Genomic DNA, 21,004 nt, shown 5'->3' with positions numbered 1-21,004 from the left:
AGCATAAAGTGTCGAGCAGTCCTGACTTGGCAACTTCTCCTGCAAGATGAGAGCCTCTCCCTCTCTTGTGAGGTCTGTGGTACTACGCTGACCCGTCATGTGCAGCTCCTCTGTTGTGCTCTCACCATTTTCTGGGGAGAAACAAAGATGCTGTCATTGGGAATTTCACTTCACTGGCCCTTCCTGTCCCAGTTGTTGGTTTGGAGAAGCAGTGCACAAAGTGCTGCTCTACCTCTGTGCATGGGGAGCAGTCATACTGTGCAACACAAAGTGGGATTGTGTGCAGGGCAGGTGCCCCTGGGTGGATCACGGGTAGTTCTGCTGAACAGAAGTATGGCTACAGTGACAGGATCAGTGACAAATTGCGTGATTATTGCTTGATACTGTGTGTGTTTGTTGCTGTGGTGCCACTGGATGTGCAGTATGTTTTCCACTATTAGTGTGCACTTACTTGCCCTGCGTTGTCAGTCAAAGCAGTCAAAATCTCATTTGCAAGCCTAATGGTAGCGGCTATAGATCCTGGAGTGGTGTAACTGCTAATAGGCTGATCACCACCATGTTTTGAATTGTTGAGTGCTCTCAAGGTGACATTTAAACAGGACCTGATCGTTCTGATCATGCAGGTGCTGCAAATCAATAATAGGATTATGTGTGTAAGAGGCAAAAGATGGGATGAGTGGGAATAAAAGCTAGAAATAAGATCAGAAGGATTGTACCAGTTTCTCTGGACCTGCACATCAGAGTGAGAACAGTAGTGGGAGAGTTCAATACAAGAAAGCACGGAAACACAAGAAAGTAAATAATTATTTCTTAAAGGCAGAAGGGGCCATTGAATCATGTAGTTAGTTCTCCAAGTTTAACCAGGTTGCAGTCTTAGATTGGCATCTTCAGGTTGATTTAAAATTTAAAATTTAAAATTTAAGATAAAAATGAAGAGTTAAACCATTTTGAGTGCATTGCTTGTAGGTAGACTTTCTTTTAACCTGATACTTGTTTTGCATTCATTTTGTGGACGATCTTGTGCCAGCAGATCACAGATTAATGCTCTCACTGACAATGACTTTTATTTCCTTTCAATTCCATAATCTGCTCTGCAGTGAGAATGTCCTTGTTGTGAAGCTCTGCGAGCACACGCATGTCTTCTCTCCCTGCCTGCCCTTCTGCCAGGGCTCTGTGGAAAGGAAACAGCATAGGATAATTATCCCCCTGACTGCTGAGACACGTTTATTCTACAATGCGTTGCAAGGGCTAGGACCTGAACCACTGTTCCTTTCCCTCAAACCCCTTCTTGCCTGATGATTAAAACCCCAAAACATCAATCCCCATCTTGCCCATAAGTGAATACACACACTCTACTTAAGACAATCTGTGCTGGTGTTTGATATAAGTTTAATATGTTGGATACAAGTTTTAATGTTGAGCGCTCAACATTACACCGAACTTTACAAACTTAAATAGTCCTCTTCAATACGAACAATCTAGCTCACAAGATGTTTGCAGACCAGAGCATATTTAAAGTACACATTGCCAACTACTTCCCTACTGGCTCCGCTGAGTTTTTATTTTAAGATGTTCCTGCTTTCAAAGATAAGCATGAAGCAAACGAGACTGCTCCAAACACCAAGGGAACAGCAGTCACACACTTCTACTTAAGCACGTGCCACTGTACAACCGGCCACATCATGTAATTGTTATTAAACCCAGAAGAACCTGTTTGTTCTTTCCTTGCGTGTGTGGAAAGAAGTAGGAAATCTCTTTAAATGATGCCAAGGATACTGCTATTTTATGATAACTAGCAGGAAATAACAAGAGTTAGGACAGAAAGAAGGTCAGTCTGCTTGAATTCTGTAGGGGAAAATCTTGAAAGTTGCCCATAAGATTTAATTCCAGACACTGTCCTGAGGATAATCAAATAAAAAAATTTTTCTCCTACCTTTGCTTTTTAATGTCTTACCTCTTTCTTCCATGCATTCTTCTGGATATGTGCTGTTCAGAATTTGCAGTGAAAGAGTATTGTGGGTTCCAGACGTCTCTGACATTGTGATCTACAAGTGACAATTCTTTCCAGTGGTCTTTGTCCATATGATTTTCATATTTCCTCTTTTTTCCTACCTTTTTTGCTTGCATTGATTGATCTTCTGTAAAATGGTGAGTTGCAGTCCTAAATCAGAATCAAGAATGCCTTTTGTAAACTAATTCTCTCTTGGAGGACAGAGCAGATCTGCTTTTATCTCTCTCCTTCCTGCACCTAGAGCACTATTTTAGGAGAGGCTGTTTCACAAACAACTTGAAATAGCAAATTTTAAGCTTTCCAAATAGCATTAACTATTCGTAATTCCAAGCTGAAATGAGGAAGCAACAGAGATTGTGTTATAAGGCATTGATTCATAGTTCTAATGAGTTGGAGAGACAACTTGATGACAGTGATTACCTTCCAATGTTTGCTCCTGTTTTGTTTCCATGATTTTTCAAAGGGCATCCCTGAACACATTGACACTGTGTATCTGCTTGCTTAAACCCCTGAAAAACTGCAGTGGAAATAAAATGCAAAAAAATTATGGTGGGTCATAAAAGGGTTTAAAGTTAGCTCCGTCATGCTGGGTTGGTAACTTAACATCCTTGTTATTTTTTCCCCTGGAAAGCCTCAAGTTTCAAGTATAGAAAGATTTGGCTCTTTGATTTGCTAATAAATCCTTCAAGACACTAGAGAAATATAAATGGACACTACTTGTCTGTATCAGTGAAGAGCCTGAAAAAGTAGCTGTGCAAAAAAACTGTGTGCGTTTCTTCTTGTTATCCTTAACTTAGGTGCTGCTGTCTGGTAGCTGGAGCAGACAAAGACAGGGCACGGCATTTGGCATTTGTTATAAGCCTTGTACCGTGGCACAGGTTACAAAGTTAGTGCAGATTGCTTTGCTCTTCTTCAGGGCATGTAATAGAATTGCACTTAGGAAAATAATAGAGTATCAGTATTTAACCTGTGCTAGCATGTACGATAGCATGCAAATGTAGTGCAGTGAGCAATATATTTTGCTCCTCCACTTGGTCTCTTGTTTCCAGGTTCCTGTTGCTATGGATGCTGTTGAGGGACTCCTGAGGAAAAGCAAGGATATCTTCTGCAAGAGCTTCACGTGTATCTGTCAGAGAGAACTGCAGCAGCAAGGGTTCCACGTGCTTTTTTGGCCATAAACTGTCACGGCAATTTTTTTGGTTTACTTCGCCTAGAATGTTATTTCAATCACTGCAGCTGTATAATGTGATCAACAGCATTGATTTGTCCTGGTACAGAAATAAATAACATTAGAATCAGTGCAGCTTTTTTGAGATGACAATTAAAAGTGCTGCAAGGCTGAGCAATAAACAAGTGATTTATAACACATTAAAGTTCTGTTTTGCCAGTGCCTTGACAGATTGATGCCAAAAGAAGATACCAGGTGTCTATTCGTTATATTGTCCTGCAATAATAAACAGTGGAAGGACCAGTAAAGCACATGTTAAATACATGGCTAAGCTAGTTCAAAGTTTGTTCTGTCCCCGGAGAGATGGATGCTCCTTCTTTGTCAGGTGGAATTGTCTCCAGTCATACCCACAAATGCAGTGTGCAGAGAACCAAGGGGAGTATTAATGGAAGGGAAGCAGCGATGCTGAACAAAGATCTGGAAAGAGGCGGTAAGCAAAAGGCAAAGGAAAGATACTGAAATACCAGAAAGTATTAGCTAAAGGAAAGAAGTTACTAAAAACATAACTGAAGTTGGATTGAGGAAATTGAAGAAAAGAGAAAGTCTTAGGTGGAAGAACAGTACAAAAATTCCAGATATTTTTGTGTCAGCATAACAAGTTCTATTTTAATTCAATTTTCATTTTGTCTTAGCAACCAGCTCAGCTTTCTCTGCAGAGAGGCAACCTTTCTAATGTTTTAGACAGCAAAGAGCCTCTACATACGTGGTCCAGGATGCTTTCTGGCTTTAGATTTTTTTATTGTGTCTTGGTGAGAGTCATTGCTCATCTGCATCACTAAGTAGAAGGCATTAAACCCTTTTTAAGTGTTTAAGACAAGCTAAGAAAAAGTAATGTAACCCTTTTCTGCTTCAACTGCACTTAGAGATCTCAGCAGTCACCCATATTAATTAAACAAGTGACTTAATGCCTCTCACAGTGAAACAGCAGCAGGTGATTTGCCTGCTGAAATCAGGTGGTTTACCTGTTGAAACACTACCTTTTTGTATTCTCAGGGCTCATCCAAGAAAACACAGGGACTGCTAGCCAGAATGAATCCAAATGCACTGTGATAAATCTACTCCTCCCTCTTTCGGTGGAAGAGAAATTAGCACGAGGTATCCCCAAGTGGATGCATCATTTGCTTCTTGTAAACCTGGCAGCCAAATAGTCCTTCATTCTGATGGTGCCAAGCACTGGAATGGGATCGCTCAGTGGTTGGTCCTCAGTGGTAGTGGCAATGAAAATAGGAAAAATCATGTTAAGTGAGGATTTCCACAGTTGGTGGGGAAGCTGTTATACCCAAATGAAGGGGGATGAAACCAACGATTTCGGTGAAGTACAACACAGCCTGTAGCACTGATTCACTGAAAAGCTGGTGAAACTGATAAATTTCTGCAAAATGATTTGGTTTCAGTTAGAGGATTCAGACAAAAATAAGTTTGCTGGAAATACTTTGACTTGTTCATGACTCAGTTGTTTTTACAAACCTAACACTCCTTTCCCCACAAAACAAGTAAATAAACAGACAAAGCAAGCACACGTTTACTCTAAAATCTGTGACCTTTAAATTCTGTAATTCTGAAAAGTATTCTCAGCTTTCCCTTCCATGAACCTGTTGGGAGGGGGCTGTTTGTGGGAAGTTTCTTACTGCTGTGACAGCACTTGCAATGTCCTGGTTTAGAAACCTGTTGCTTTGGATTTCTACTTATGCTTAGAACAAAAGATTGCAGAGGCATTTTAGGTCTTTTGGAGGTTGCAGATGGATCGTAATGATATTCTTATCACTGGTCGTGCCCAGCAAGGCTTCTGGACCTTATTACTTCTCGCATAACAGCTGCCACTGACAGGAATAATTTTCACGCTTAGAAATCGTCTTTACTTGACCTGTGCACATTTACATGCTGTTCTTCTCTCTAAAATACTCTTAGTGTGAGTGATAGATGGAATCATCTCCCCTCTTAATGTATGAATTTGCTATACAGATTTTTTCACTGAATCTGCTATGGTATGTGGAGGTTTTTGCTTAATAAAAATGTATCTTAGTTTTCAAGCATTTATTGAATAAAGGGAAGAGAGGCTGCTTTGATCAAAACAGGTATTGACAAAGAAGAAAACAAACCAAGGATAAGTGGGAGAGTAAATTGGTTTTCCCTCTTTATCTTATTCTAAAAGAAAAGACTCAGTGATTTTCCCTCCCCCCGTAAGTCATTTGTATGGTTCCAGTGATTTGTCAACATCGAAGCCATAATCTCTGAACACTTTGGTCTCAGCACCCATTTACGAAGATGAAATACTGAGTTAGAATGTGTAAGGGGATGTTAGAGATCATCAAAAGCACTTAGTTGAGAAAGAGTTGTGGGTCTCAGTGCTTTAAAAAAAATTGTCGCTTTATTGCTGAGTTTTTCGTACCACTTTTATCAGCATTAAAAATATCAATATTTTAATTTTAAAATAGGACATTACAAAAGTTAGTATAGACTTATTAAACTAATGGAAACCAGAGTATAAAAATAAGGTTATTTTAAATATTTTGTACCAAATCAGTAAACCAGTTCACAAAATAGTTGAAGACAATGTAGAATTAATGACTTTCAATCTGTAAAAATATTAGCAGGATTTATTACTTTAAAATGTTAGTTTTTTTCTTGTAAACTTTACTAATTTTTGTACTATATAAGTCTCTGAATTGTCTTTATGGTCAGTGATTTGCACTGATTATTAATCTAATTTAGAAAAATAATTTTATAATTATACTAATAATTTTTTTAAAAATTATAAAATTATAATTTAAAAAATTAAATTACAACCTGATAGCAAGAAATGTCACACATCTACTTAGGTGCCGCAGTTGCTGTCTTGCTTCTAATAATATATTTGGGTCCCAGAATCTTGAATTGCATTAAATTGTAATTTTAATTTCATTTGTTTTGACAAGATATTCTTCAGAAGTTGAATCCATGGAGCTTACAGGACAACTTAAAACAGGAGAATGTGACCTTTGCCTTCAGTTTGTCCCAGCAGAGCTCTGGCTCTTGAGCTATACTCCCAATGTGAATCTGGTTGGGAAGTCATCAGTGACCATTTATTAGAAATCTGTTGGTTTTCTATTATTGTTGCAGTAGATGTTGGAAACTGGAATGTCATAGTGCAAAAAGTAAAATACACTTCAGTATACTCACTTCAGTAGTTTGTTGACTAAAACCATCTTAGTATTGGATAGTGGACACTTCTAGATAGCCCTAAGTTCTTCTACTTGCAGATCTCACATCCCACATAAACATCTGACAGAATATGTTCATGTTAGTTTTATAAATTACTAAAATGACCTTCTGGTAACTTGGGGTGCGAATGTCAAACATCTGAGTTGTTTGGGGTTATTTTTCATTAACTCACTGAATGGATGTTTCAGATGTCAAGGTTGGAGTTGAAGAGGTCATGCAACTGTATAAAGAAATAAGGACAAATGACCTCCTGGTGAACTTTTAATGAAAGGTTAGAGATCGCAGGATTTTTTTTTCTACATTATTGTAACAAGCTTTTCTATATCAGGATAACTTTTAAATGAAGAATTTGTCTTTGCCTCTCTTACCAGAGCCCGAGAAGAGGTTAGACAGATTCCAAGACTGTCTGTGAAAAATGGCATACATGGCATACAGACAAGTGACTGTAATCAAAATGCCAAACCGCTGAAATATGAAGTATGTTTTATATCTGCCTGCACTTCGCATTCATTAATCCATGGTGTGCCAGATTTCAAGTTCCTAATTTAATTTAATGGGAGTTAGTGGTCACTTATTTTTAAGTAGGTTTTTTCATTCTGTGGTTTTTCACTCAGTGTGGCTGAACTCTTCCTTTACTGTTCTCTACAGGGCTCTTCAGCATCAGCCTTGTTATTCTGATTCTGTAATTACTTTCATATTCTCCTACACTGAAAAAAGAAGCTTGTGTAGAGAAGAGCCAGTCTCCTTTAATTTATTCAAGTTTCAGTTTTGCTGGGGAAAAGGTTAGAACCGCATTGCTGTGAGGAATGAAATATTCAATAAGCACAAACACTCTGCATGTAATGCCATGTTTTTTTTGGTGTCTTACTTGAGTAACGTGCAAGAAATGTCACAGGATCCCAAGAAGGTTTGTATGCTATACAATTACGGAGAAGGATTCCAATCCAGCCCTCAGAAAGGCAGGAGTCCAGTTATAACTATTGTGTTACAAGCTGTCAGTGTGGGAGAACAAGAGGTTCAAGTGCTCTTTAGTTGACAGTGGGGAGCAACTTTTTCTCTCTCCTTTATCTGAGAAACAGATTATTGTGCTCAATATGAATGGTGATTCATTGTATTGAATCTGCATCTACATTTATTCAACAATAACCTGTGAGCCACAACTTGCAGATTTTTTGAATCATCATTTGGCTAAATAATGGAAGGAACAATTAAGGGAACAGCTAAGTAATATTTGGGAACATATGTAGCTTTCATTAAACAAGCCTATATGCAGTATTTGGGGGATTTGGGTATTTTTAGAGTTGTGCACCATAGGCGTTCTAACCACTACTATGAAAATATAACCCCTGAAACTAACACATCCTTTAAGAAAAAGCAATAAGAAATCACTCCTCAAATTACAGTTTAATTCCAACAGAATTAGTCCCTGAAGATTTAATGTGATGGCTCTGTTCTTGTAAATTAGCTTTAATAACTGCCCCTTTCATCTGTGCCATATGAAGTGATGGATTGCGTTTTTCACTCCAGCCAGTCCCGTTCCCATGTGTGAACAGGAGTGAAAGGATGTGGGTGGTTTTGCTGCTGAGTTTGCTGTTGGCAAATCCAGCTGCTGTTGGCAGAAAATCTGAGTGTGCAGGTTGCAGCAAACAGATTGAGGGATGTGACAGGCAGCTGTTACCCAGTACAACGCTTATGGCATTCAATTGAACAAATCGGCTACTGTTGTCTCTGCCTCAATTATTAAGTTCCCAGTGAAACCTCTTTGCTTATGCTTTAGTTTGAGTTTTGAGGATGTATTAGTATTATCATTGCCTTCAGATGGCTCAAGCAATTCTCTGAGGCCTTTAGGAGTGGATAGAGGAGAGAAAACATGTTTACTAGCGAAGATGCTGTTACCAAACAGTGGGGCATACTATGGAAGAGCATTAATTATGCTTTAATACATCCTTTATGTCTAGAGACATCCATTTTTTATGAAGCAGCTAAAGAGACAAAGCTGCTAAACATGTTGAAACCACCATTCAGATCACATGTTGCATGCAAAATACCCATAAAAATACCAATATTCTCAGCCCAGAATAGTTTTACAAGTAAAACTCTCTCAGTTTTACAAGTTTCTGAATGAAGTGGTCATGTCACAGCATTGAAATTTAGAGCTGCTAAAGAGCTAGAGCAAGACTCTGAGAGTGAAATTTGACAAAATAATTTGAATATTAATGTTCACATAATCTAGCAGCAAAATTACACACTGCATTACGTTATTGCAATAGTGCTGTAGGACACATCTGGATGACGTTGTAGGTATGTGCAAAGCTTGTGATATCTGAGGCTGGGAGGTTTAGATTACCATAAGCTAAGCAAGATGTGTGAGGCAAGGTGCTGGCTTCCAGATGACAAATCTGTTTTTATGATTTCCTGAAATCCACTGACATTGCTGAAGCACTGGCTAAATATATATCCCCCTCTCTGCTCTCAGGAGCAGCTGTTGCACCGTGTGGGAACTCGTCAGTCCGTCTGTCTCCGCTGTGGGTTTTGCTCACCGCGTTTGGAAAGCTGGCGGCTCCTAATGCGTTTTATTTGCAGCAAGCTTATGAAAGGAGAGAGTGTTCAAGCCAAGGTTTTCGTAAAACCTCTTCTGAAGCTGCAGGAGACTTGTTGACTCTTTGGGGAAGGCTGCCTGAGGAGGATGCAAGGAGGGGAAAGGAAATCTCTCTGCCACCAGCCTGTCCGGCAGAGAGGAATAGCAGTGCCCTTCCTGAAATGAGTGTTGGGATGCAAGCATGAAGTGATGAAAAGAGTTTAGCCAAGGTATTGAGGGAGAACAGAAAAAGTGCCTTTTCACGTGACCTTGTACAAGTGAGTTCGGTGTGTGTTTTGTGCCGGGGTTCAGTCCTGAGTTGCTGCAAGTAGACCAGAGTCCTCTTCACAGGCTCATTGAAATGGAAATGGTTTTGCCTCCTGCTGTGGAATGCAAATTATTTTAGGAATGTTCCTGGGTCTTGAGGCTTTTTAAAACTCACACTTTCAAGACCTTTTTTTTTTTTGTTTTGTTTTGTTTTTTTTTTGTTAGCTTATTTCAAATAATTCGCATAATAAAACAAGGATCCAGAAAGATGATTGGTGCCTTGATCCTGACCCAGCAAAATATGAAGTGCAGGTTTGTTTTCATGTGCACAAATAGTTCTCTGCAAGTCAGTGGTGGAAAGACATGGGAAATGCAAAAATGCTTTGTTGGATCGCAGTCAAATGCTCAGTGCTTTGCAAAGCCAAACAAGAGCAGCCCTCAGTAAGGCAGGCTGGCATGAGATGCCATTTGGTATCATTCACTAGGCATTTGTCTCCGTTTTGTTACTATCTCTTTTAAAAAATACTATTTAATGGCATCTCATCTGTTATCAGGGCACTGATATGGGCAAAGAGTTGTGCTTGATGCCTTGTCTGCTATGGGTCTTTTTCTAACCAAAATAGATCAAGTGATACAAGGCTAGGAAAATTATGATGAGAGACAGCACCATATTTCAGAACAAGAAAAACTAGCTTAGAAACAAAGAGCGGGATTTGTTGGTCTTTGTGTTTCTGTTCTGGGGACATGGGATATAAAATGGATTTACTTTTAATGAATAATGGGGTTTTGCTTTAAACTGAAAATAGACTTGGACACAGTAAGTGCATATGTGGACCATATTTAATGATGCTACATGTTGAGGTGGTTGTAACCAGGTTAGAATATTGATCATTTGATGCAGGGAATGATAAGGCAGAACTTTATGTATTCAAATTTAACACTCAGTATAGCTTCCGCAAAATGATATCAAATTGATACAAAAATTATCAAAATCAATAGGATGTCTTATTACCTGACCTCTTGAAGTCACTGGAAACTGACAGTGCGCTTGGTTGCTTGCTAAGAGCAACCTTGTAATCTGTAGAGATGTGTATATAGTTATAAAGTTTCTTTCAGGAGTAGGACTAGTTTATGTATTTGTATAGTATTTTTGTGTGTGTATACACACACAATATCATGAAGGTATACAAAATATTCTTAGTAAACACATTAGAGAAAACAATCTTGAGTGCATGACTTTTATCCACCCACAGTCTGCATAGTCTGCATAGTCCTTTGTAAATGGGATGTTGCATGTATAACTTTGGGGTTTCATTAGCTTTCACATTTACTAATAAGACTTACATTTGAAGAACTTCTGCAGTATCAGTGAGCCAGGGACACAAGTGTTTGTATTGTACTGCTCCAGTTGTTGTACTTATAATTAAGGGAAAACTGCAGAATCCTGTACATGAAGAAAAACATTATGATGGCAAAACAGTTATTCTGCTGTATAATTCTAAAATAATTCCATGATTTGAAAAAAATACGTAATCTCATAAAACTACAAGTATATTCTATTTTCAATGATAAATTATAAAGTGATTTATAATTTCATGTTTTCTCCAGTGAGGGATTCTACATGTGGTAGATAGATAGAAAATGCATGGAATTCTGCTGTTGGACATGTTTGATGACTTGTACTTAGCATGTACCAGCTCCTGATTGTGGAGGTACATGTGGGACTAACACCAACTTCAGAAAATCTACATAGGTTTCCCTGGGTGGAGATTTTGGCACTGCATGTTCATTTTTCCCTGTTTGTACTCTGTTAATCATAGAATTATTTCTATATCATTATGATTTTCCTTCCTGTTCATGAATTCTGGAGAAGTGAAACTATGTCAGCAGAAATGCCGTTAGCCCAGCACGAGCACTAGCAGTAGTCAAAAGAGAACAAGTAAGGACGCTAGTGGAATGCTAATGCTGTGTGGTAGATGTGCTGTCTCCTGAAGGTATGTTTTCTTCTGATAGATGCAACTTGAGGCATAAGGTATGCTGAAAGTTAAACCCCAGAAACTGATTTCTGTAATGGGTGAAGAGAGTCCTTGCTGATTTAATCTCAGTAGGTTAAGTGTGGTTTTCCTGTCACATCTTTGCTTGTGTATTTTAAAGTCATCTGTGAGCATATTGCTTACAATGGATGTCTTCGAAAATTGGTTTTGCTTGCGTTTTACCTTTACTTTAAAATGTGATAAAAGGTACTTGGATAACAATGTCATCCACATGGGGCTGTTGTGAATCTATAAATGGGTTGTCCTGGATGTTTTCCTGAGTATCTGAAGTATAGCAGCATCTCCTTGTCAGCTGCATGAGGAAGGTGGACAGATGACTTCAGAGCATCAGGAGAAGAATCTCCTGATGACTGGGTAACTGATGTGTCTCTTTGGCATGCAGCATGAAATTGACTGCATCATATAATGTCAGATGATTAGAAAGAGTATGCCTGTGCTGACAGTTGTCATTGGGTTTTGACATTGCTTTTGTGTGGAAAGCAGCATAAGGAATTCTGTAATAACCTCTGAGGGCTTGGAGGGGCACAGATGCTGACTGGTTCAGAACAGTTGTATTTCCACTCACAGTGGATACATAACGTAGAAGCTATGATCCAGGTCTCTGTCTCTGTATGGCATAGGTCTCTTTTGCTGACAGCCTGTTCTCTTGTCAGATCCAGATGGCATCATGATGCGAGCATAAGGTTATCACCCACAGTGTTAGCGTGGCAGTAGGAAAGCTTTTCCTGGTGCTGCCACTTATGCCATATCAATGCCTGCTTTTCTCCTGGCTTTCTGAGGCATAAATGCCAGGGAAGGGTAACGTACTTCTCTGGAAGAGAGTCAGGTCAGCGGAAATGCTCTGTCACATGAGCCTGTGTGAGAATGCTGTGGTGGTAATGCAGGATGGCTCTCTTGAACAGCTAGCTGTAGTCTTATGTACTATTGCAAAGGTCTCTCACAGAACAGTTTCCTGGACTCCCTTGACATGAAGTTTGTTATCTCTGGTGGAGATCAGCTTTAGGGCCAGTGAAGCAAGTGCTGGTTGGTAAAACTGTCATCCTCCTAGAAATCCGCAGTGACCTGCAGTGGCTGCAGGACTTCGGGTGAGAACTGCATTCAGAAACTTTAGCCAAGTGTCATTGTAGTATTTTCCAGGTACAGGAAGAATAGAAAGTTGAGCCTTTGCTGCCCATCTCGCTGCCTCTCAATGCGAACCACTGGTAAGCAAGGCAGCTATGAAGGCCGTTGTTGGCACCCATCGCAGATGCAACATGTGCATCATGAACAGCCCCAGAGGCCCCGTGTGCTCTGATTTCTCTTGCTATGCATTTCTTTGTGGGAGTCATGTCTCCCCTGGTGCAGCAGTGACACCGCTCCTCATGTAGGTCCTCCTTATGGACCATACCCGGAAACTGTCTGTCTGATTTCATTACCCCCATGTTCTCTGTATCAGAACAGAAGGGTAACAGGCATTGCCTTTCCTATCCCAGGGCAATCCCACCACCATAATGTGTACCTATCCCAAGTCTTACATGCCCGAAGTTTTCCCACCACAGTCACTTCTAAAATACAAAATATGTAGTCTGTGAATTTGTGGCAATAGTAGAACAACTGAGAAAAACAAAACCTAAAATCCTGGCTCCTACACAAATGTACTCTGTGACATGTCCTTCTTCTCGATAGGCAGTGCAGAAGCCATCCTCACTTCCTCTAACCAGCACATAACCGCTTTTCACCAGCACATAACCACTTTTCACCACCACAAGGCATTAAATTTTTCATCATCCAACGTCCTTTGCTATCTGTAGTGTGTTAACCATCTGTTACACTTAATCCATCAAGTCCTTTTCAACCTAAATGCATAAGCTAATTTCATGATACCTGAAAGCCTGTAAAGAACCTCATAATGCTTTGCCTCATAATTTCAGGGCTGCAATTTTCATGTATGGGAAACATCCCCCACTGTACTACTTGTTCTCTTCTGCCCATTCATTGATGAAAAAGGACGGTATTTAAGAGCAGCCACAGACAACTTGTTTTGGTTGAGTGGCAGTACAGCAAATTTGTCCAATATACCTGCAACACTTCATATAAAGGTCAATGTGGTACATCAATGTGGTTTACAAGGAGCAAAGCCACAGAAGATTGGCCAATGAGACTGTTAAAGTGAGGCCAGCATGGCCACTGGCCAACCACCTAAGTTCAGATTGAGAAGCGACTGATGTGGTCAGAAACCACCAGGCACCATGCCTGGTTGGCACAGCATAAGTGGCTGCCATGACTCTGCATGTGTTGGAGGCCCCTTGCGTGGGGGGCAATACACCGTGCAAGAGGTGCCCTCGTGTGCCAGAGGAATAACCTTGAAGCAGGAGAGAGATTTATGGTGGTGATTTTCTGCAGCATGGAGGACAGGCAGTTCTGTGTCCATGTTGAGGGCAAGTACAGGGCAGAACTGGCACAGCTTATGAGGGAGCTCATAGTTCTGCCTACATTCCCTTGCCTCTGCAAATACACCTTGCTATACTTATCCCCACCCTGTCAGAGATAACATCCTCACTGGCTACTAGCAGAGGAGCAGTTCCTTGTATTCGTGTACGTGCTGCTCTGTTGTCATGTAGGTGGCTTGTGTTGCAGTGGCTGGGATGCACTCACAGAAGTGTTCCCTCTTGGTCTGTAGTCTCTGTGTCCTCCCCAAGGGCTGGACTTGGGCACTATAGGGTTGCCGCTGCTAATGCTGCTTCCTCAGAGGCCTGTGGAGAAAAACTTTGGTGATTTATGGTCATTTTTTTTCACAGTGCCCTCATTCTCTGGGGCAAATCTCCTGCCTTTTTTGGCAAGACAAGTCAAAGGTCTTGTACCTTTGACCACATCCTAGAAGGACTATTAGGAGTAAAGGTCTGTACAAGGTGACCTACCTGTACTGGTAAGTGCCTTTAATACTGTGAGGGGCAGCAGGTAGATGGCAGTGTCGCGGACCAGTTCTTCCTGGCTCCAGACCACAGGAGGAGGCAGCCCTGTCAGTATGGACAAATGGGATGGGAGGAAAGCCAACCTGTGCAATAGCACTTTTCCGCTGTGTTTTTTGTAGCTGTTTCTGAATGATAAGTGAATGGATAACCTCCTTATGCTTCTAATTAGTCTTTTGATTGCAGTGGAGGTGTCTCATAGGTTTTTGTGTTGCTCTGGACCATGCTACTCTTCATCTGAGTCCCTCTGATGTCATTCTGACCTGTCACAGCCTCTGTCAAGAGGAATGGTCTTCTGTCCCAGCTAGTGTATGTGCTCTTTCTTCTTCATGCTCTCTCCTCTACCACCACCATGACACCACAGAACAATTCAGCCAAACCTTAATTGGGGTGTGCATTGACCACAGTGTCACTGGAGCATGGCTCCAGTGGGGGCAGACATGTAGGGGACAGGGAGAGAATGGACTGAGGCTGGACCTTCTCATGACGGGAGACTGCAGCAGACCGTATGTGGGAGGATGAAGGTATACTGCTGACTCAAACAATATGGAAGGGGAGAGCTTGTTGTGTTGTGGTGATTCACCAGGTAATTGCCCTGCAGATTGAGCACCAGCACAATTAAGTAATTTTGCCTAGTAATTCAGTGAGGGGATGAAGTCTTTATTAGCTGATGGCACAGCTTTGACAGTGACAATGTGTAGGCTGCTGTCTCTGGGGATGACAAAGGTTGGCGTGTGTACAGTCACATATGGTTGCCATTAAAGTCCAGTTCCCTCTGCAAAGCCTTAATTCTTAGAAATTAACACCACAGACAAGTGCCTCACTCTCAACCAGAATGGAGTCAAACTGCAGAGTAGTTTTTTGCGGAGTTTTCTGGCTGATGGCAATCAGGCTAGGACACTCGCTGCTTTAGGAAACCTGCTCTCAGTATGGCTGTTTTCACCTGGAAAGAGGACTCACTGATGTCCTTTTAGCGTGTGGGCCCCTTTAGTCTTTTCACATCTAGGCACAGTCCAAGTCAGAGAAAAAAGCCAGTTTATAAGCTCTACGTTCACTGGAGGCAGCTGTTTTGGCAGAGGACAGAGGTTACAGAAGAGAAGTTGGTGTGCTGGCACTTGTATTTCATGCCTCATCTTCAGTCCTCTTGATCTCAGACAGAAGTGATGTACCAGCAGCCTGCCTGTTCTATGCTTGTAAGAACAGACAATTTGCGGTATTGTAGGACTTGATTAACTTGCTGAAACAAGCGTCGAGTGCTGTCTGAGATGCCTTGGGTAGCCCTGCGTGGCTTCTAGCTCCTGGTACAGGAGGGACTCTTTTTGTTGTATAACCAGTATTACAGCTATCAGCTTCATGTGAGTGCTTCAAATGTTCTAGGGCACCTCAAAAGACACAGGATGCTTGTGCATGGGTAATTGACACATCTTTCCTTGTAGTGTCTTCCCTGCTGAAGGTCTCTGATGAGCTGCTCCCAGTCAGTTTTATCCCTCTGATGTCAGGGAATGTGTGCAGCCCAAAGGTGGGAGGAATCTTTGTGGTTTTCAGTTGAAAATATGAATTTTCTGCAACGAAGTCTACAGTATACCTGTCAACTACCCCTCACCACCCACCACTGCAAATCACTCTTTGAAATGCAAAGCTGGTACTTGTCTTCTGTTCGGTGAAGGCGGCATAGGCTTGAAAGATTGTTTAAGCATGTGGGAAGGAAAGATCAGGCAGCTCTTTATATTTTGACATCGGAACTCTTGCAAATTCCAGAGTGCAGAGCATCTGTAACATATATTTTCTTTACATACTGTCTTTTATGCTAGGATTGACAATTTAAATCCGTGGGGGTTTGATTATGTTGTGATGAGACACATGGTAAGATAGAAAGCCTGATGTCTTGGTTTTGGAATTGGGTCTGTGAGTACTTAAATGAGGATATGGAAGATTATAAATCGTTAACTTGCTAATGTAATCAGCCTGCTTGTTATGTTGCCCAGTAATGATGATCTGTATGTACATCTTTGTTGAGTAAATGCTGAGGGGAATGCTCAGCATGGCTGCTTTTGTATGCAGGGGCAAACTCAAGCTAAAATGGCAACTTAGGAGATACTTACAATGGATCACTGGAAGTTTTACCTTGGTCTTCTCAAACTTGAAAATGGCACTACAGTGTGCTTTTAGATTGGAGCAGATAGCCGGATCTCGGCTTCCTCATCCTGCTTGTCTGTGACCTGCCAGAGTCACAGATTCTGTGTGTCCTCAAGGGTCCGTAGTCAGCATTGGTGAAGGGTGTCCACCACAGCGATTACCTTTTTCCCCTTTTGTTATGTGTTGGGGGAAGTACCTCTGTTCTTAATGTCATGTACTGCACATTCCTGGTGGATCACGTGCATCCAGTTTCGCTGGTCTTGCAGCCAGCTCTTCAACTGCACCTCTGTAGCAATCCTTGAGATAAGGGGCAGCAGTTCCTCACACCAATCCTTGAGATAATGGATGGAGGAGTCTTATCTCAGTTCCTCACACCCATCTCTCAGGCAATGGATGATCAGCTCTTCCCGCCCGTCTCTCTGGCAGTGGATAGCGGAGTTCCATTTCAGCTCCCCACACCAATCTCTCAGGCAATGGACAATGGGGTCTTATCTTGGCTTTTCCTGCCCATCTGTCAGACAATGGACGATGGGGTCCCATCTTAAGTTCTCATACCAGTCTTTGAGACAATGGACAGTGGAGTCTGATGTCAGTTCAATCTCTCACACCTCAATGTCTTGTAGTGAGGGGCCCAGAACTGAACACAGGATTTGAGGTGCAGCCTCACCAGTGCTGAGTACAGGGGGGTGATCACTGCCCTGGCCCTGCTGGCTGTGCTATTTCTGATACAGGCCAAGATGCTGTTGTCCTTCTTGGCTGCCTGGGCACAAGCTGGCTCATGTTCAGCTGTCAGTCAGCACCCCCAGGTCCTTTTCTGCTGGGCAGCTTTCCAGCCGCTATTCCCCAAGCTTGTAGCGTTGCATGGGGTTGTTGTGGCCCAAATGCAGCACCTGGCACTGAGCTTTGTTGGACCTCATACAATTCACCCTTAATCATATATATACACCTTCAAACACTGCCCAAAATTTTCAAGATTTGTACAGGACACAACAAAATGACATAAGCTGGTGTGATTCGTACTGTTATTTGCATGCCCCCTTATTATTACGTGCCTTATTATTTCTCTTGCTCCAAGTAGCCTTATCCCCCGCACATCAGGATCCCACTGTGTTAGGCGCTGCTCAGACAGCTACAGAAAACTCGCTTTGCTGCTATGTGCTTATAGTAAAATTTCAATCAAAAACCAGCAGATGAATGGGAAGGCAGCAAGATGAATAGAGTTCAGCAGAAAGCTAGAAGTCATCAGAAGTCTTTTCAAGAGAGCAAATAAAATGTCTTGTGCAATATCTAGTTAATATTCCCTTTGACTTTGCAAGGGAAAGGAGGACTCTTAGGTTGAATACCAGAAACAGCAAGCATAAACACACAATGACATGCAATGGGGTAAAATACATGTCACCTGAAAATTCTGGTTTAATAATAAATGTTAATGAAGATGTGGGATACAGTGAACTGCTCTTAATTAAAATGCATTCATTAAAATTGTCAGTTCACATTGTTTGTGAAATTAAATGGAATAATTTAAAATAGTAAAAATAGATTGATTTACTCTTTCCCTCTACAAATTGAAATTCTTCCTTCTTAGATTTCCCCAGATATGTTCCCCTCATTATCTAAAGAACTAAGAAACTCTGCATATGATAACTAGCATGAAGTTTAAACATGAAAAGTGCTAGTTCAGAAAACTGATCATTCTTTTTTCATTTATTTTATGTAGGTTTCCTTTGCCTGATCTGTAAACATGTCCACAGACCTGCTATGTAAGTACATTTCCGTCATCCCACAGTGATTTTTTTTGTACCATATGTTTTTATCAGATTCCCAGATGTGCTCATGATTGATGTCTTTTATCTTAAGTATAAAGTCTGTGTTTTTTCTGAGACATCTGTGGAACAATATTACCATTATAATCAACGGGAGTATTCTTGGAGTAAAGCGTGACTTAATATGAGTAAAATTGTAAAAATCTGGCCTATGTATAAGAACAGACTGGTTCATTGAGACTTAAAATTACAATTCTATCTAAAATGTTTTATCTATCTTTGGCACAAATACCACCCCAGATTACTACTGCATGATGTGCGTGGGTTTTTTTAATCACTTTGTGAATTAAACTCCTGTGTTTCCAATGCATCTTTAGCCAAGTCACATCCAGATCTCTCATGCCTCATCACTATTATTCATCCTTCTTTTTCGTCAACGAAGAATATATAAGTGGCATATCCTTATACTTTGCTGTTGTAGCTACCACAAAACAGTACTGCTCAGGTCTCCCCAATACTTGCACTCTCTTGCTCCTAAGCTGTCTTGCTCTAAGCTATCTGCAGCATTAAGCACATTTTCTATGCTTATTGATCTGATCTACACGCTTTCTTTTGGAGGCCCTCCAGTGCCTCAGCTGCCATTTTTTATCATGGCCTCTGAGGGCTGCCCAGCTACACATTGTGTAGTATAAGAGAGAGGAATTTCAGAAACCCACTTTATTAATCTCCAATATTTCCTCGGAGGAACAAAGAAAATTTTTTTGGGGTCAATAACTGTACTCATTTAATAAATATAAAAACATCAGTGGCTTGCTGGTAGGTAGCTGCTGTCTGTGGAGGTAATAGCTGTACTTCAAGATCAAGTTATTTGTGAAAGTGCAATTTTTTGAGATTTATCTGCTATCTCGCAACTTTGGGACATGCTTTAGTACCATTTAGATGCAGGAAGAACTCTAAAATGAGGACTGTAATATACCTGACTGTATCATATACAACAGGCAAAACTGCTACCAGGAGTGAAATGTTAAAGAAAGGAGAGAGGGCAGGGTGACTGCACAGTAGTCATGGTCAAAATCAGTTGAGACTCCTTAACTCTACTCAGATGTTTAAGCTGGTTTGACTGTTAAAGCTATTTTATGCCCTGGCAGTTTCATTTTTCTCATCTCAGCTCAGCCTCAGCACTTCTCTCAGGCTTTTCATTATGACCAGTGCGTTAGAGAAGTTGTCGCCTGAATAGAGGTTGAAGGAGTTTGATGTGTTCAGCCTGGGGAAGAGGAGGCTTAAGGGGTCTTCCCCTACAGAAATGGTAGTTATGGAGAAGGAGGTGGAAGCACTTTCCCAAGCATACACCATCACAGGACAAGAGCCGATGTCCGCAGGTTGCTTCACGGGAGATGTTCCTGGATGTAAGGGGCATTTTCACTGTGGGATTGAATAAACATTGAAATAGGCTGCCCAGGGAAGTGGTGGAATTTCACACTCTGGAAATATTCAAGAGATGGCTTGGCAGGGCCCTGGGTAAGACTAATCTAAGGGCCTGCTCTCAGTGAGAGGCTGGTCTAGTTGATCTCCACAGGTCTCTTGCAGCGTAGATAGTTTTGTGGTTCTCTATTTCCTTGTGTCCTTGCCTGCCTTCTGTGCAGTGATCAGTCATTCCTACCACCTGTCCCTGGTCATCTCAGTATTGTACTGCTTGTGCTGTGACTGGTCCTATGATACTCGGTCGTGCTAGAGGAATAGACATTTGTCTTCTCACTTGGAGATGTGCGAATAGCATTGAGGCAGTAGCAGTGCTGACGGGACCTTCCAGGTTCCAGCTGGTGGGAGAACACTAAATAATAACTTGGTAAATCTGTACACATATGAAGTGATTCTAGATCTTTATGTCTGTTTTTATATAAATAAATAGTACACAGCCAGCCCATGAGCTCAGTACTGGCCTATGCTAACAAGCAACACCAGGGTGTATTTTGGGGATAACATCTACCAGACTCTGTTCCAGGTAAGGAATTTGAATGTAACCACACTGTTTGTGAGGGAAAAGAGAAGAAGATGAGGGGCGTTTAGACACATGGAGGTGATGCCAAGTGGTCTCAGCACCAGGGAACGGTCTTTGGCGCTTACTGTTCAGAAGTAGACATGTAGCCTAACCATGCGCCCTAAGCCTGACCACAGCATCATCTTTCACTAATGCTTGGTTCAATACAAGGTCAAATTCTAGGATTAAAAATCTTGTTCCAGGTCACATTAATGAAGACTAGATGTATAATTAAAAAGAAAAAAATCTAATCAAACCAGAACAAAACCTCTTAGATTCCTAGGAAAAGAACACTGTAGTCTGGGGCAAATTGCACAAAGAAAATGTCATGGCTGCACAATACAAGGGCTGCAACTAGACCTTAAACTCCAGCGTCTAGGTCTTCAAGTCTGGGGAAATAAAATGGAAAAACCAACATCCCAGTGAAGTTTCAGCACAATGAATTTGAGGTAGAGAGTGTTTCTCTGTTTTAGATGGGGAAGCTGAGTAAAAAGAGAGAGTTTATGAAATATCTGGCAGCTACTGAGGCTCGGCCGCTCGGGGAAGCAGCGGACTTCCCTTGGAGCTTGTTTTTCTTTTTATCCTTGGATGAACTAGCGTGCAGTATATTATGCTGCCTGAATGTAGGGGTTTGTCACGGTTAGCACTGGGGGCTGTCCCGGGAATGTAGGAAGGCAACGGGCGTGAATGGAGCACGCGGTGGTCGGTGGGGCTTGAGCCCGCTCTTCGGGAAACCTGTTGCTGCTCCTCTCGGCCTGGCCGGCCAAAGCCACGCAGGAA

The 21,004-nt window shown here is 41.4% G+C and overlaps 1 protein-coding gene across 1 annotated transcript in view; it reads left to right on the top strand.

The window, feature by feature from the left end:
• Positions 1–21,004, top strand: part of PLAGL1 (PLAG1 like zinc finger 1) — a 49,738-nt gene that overhangs the window by 1,565 nt on the left and 27,169 nt on the right. Inside the window, exon 2 of the mRNA XM_030499875.1 lies at positions 18,141–18,183. Within this exon, the coding sequence (XP_030355735.1) occupies positions 18,165–18,183 (19 nt within the window). The 5' untranslated portion in view covers positions 18,141–18,164. The remainder of the gene's footprint in view (positions 1–18,140; positions 18,184–21,004) is intronic.

Source organism: Strigops habroptila, chromosome 10 (assembly GCF_004027225.2).
Source record: "Strigops habroptila isolate Jane chromosome 10, bStrHab1.2.pri, whole genome shotgun sequence".
Lineage (NCBI taxonomy): Eukaryota > Metazoa > Chordata > Aves > Psittaciformes > Psittacidae > Strigops > Strigops habroptila.
The sequence above is the reverse complement of the archived record's forward strand: the minus strand, read 5'-3'. Positions and strand labels throughout refer to the sequence as shown.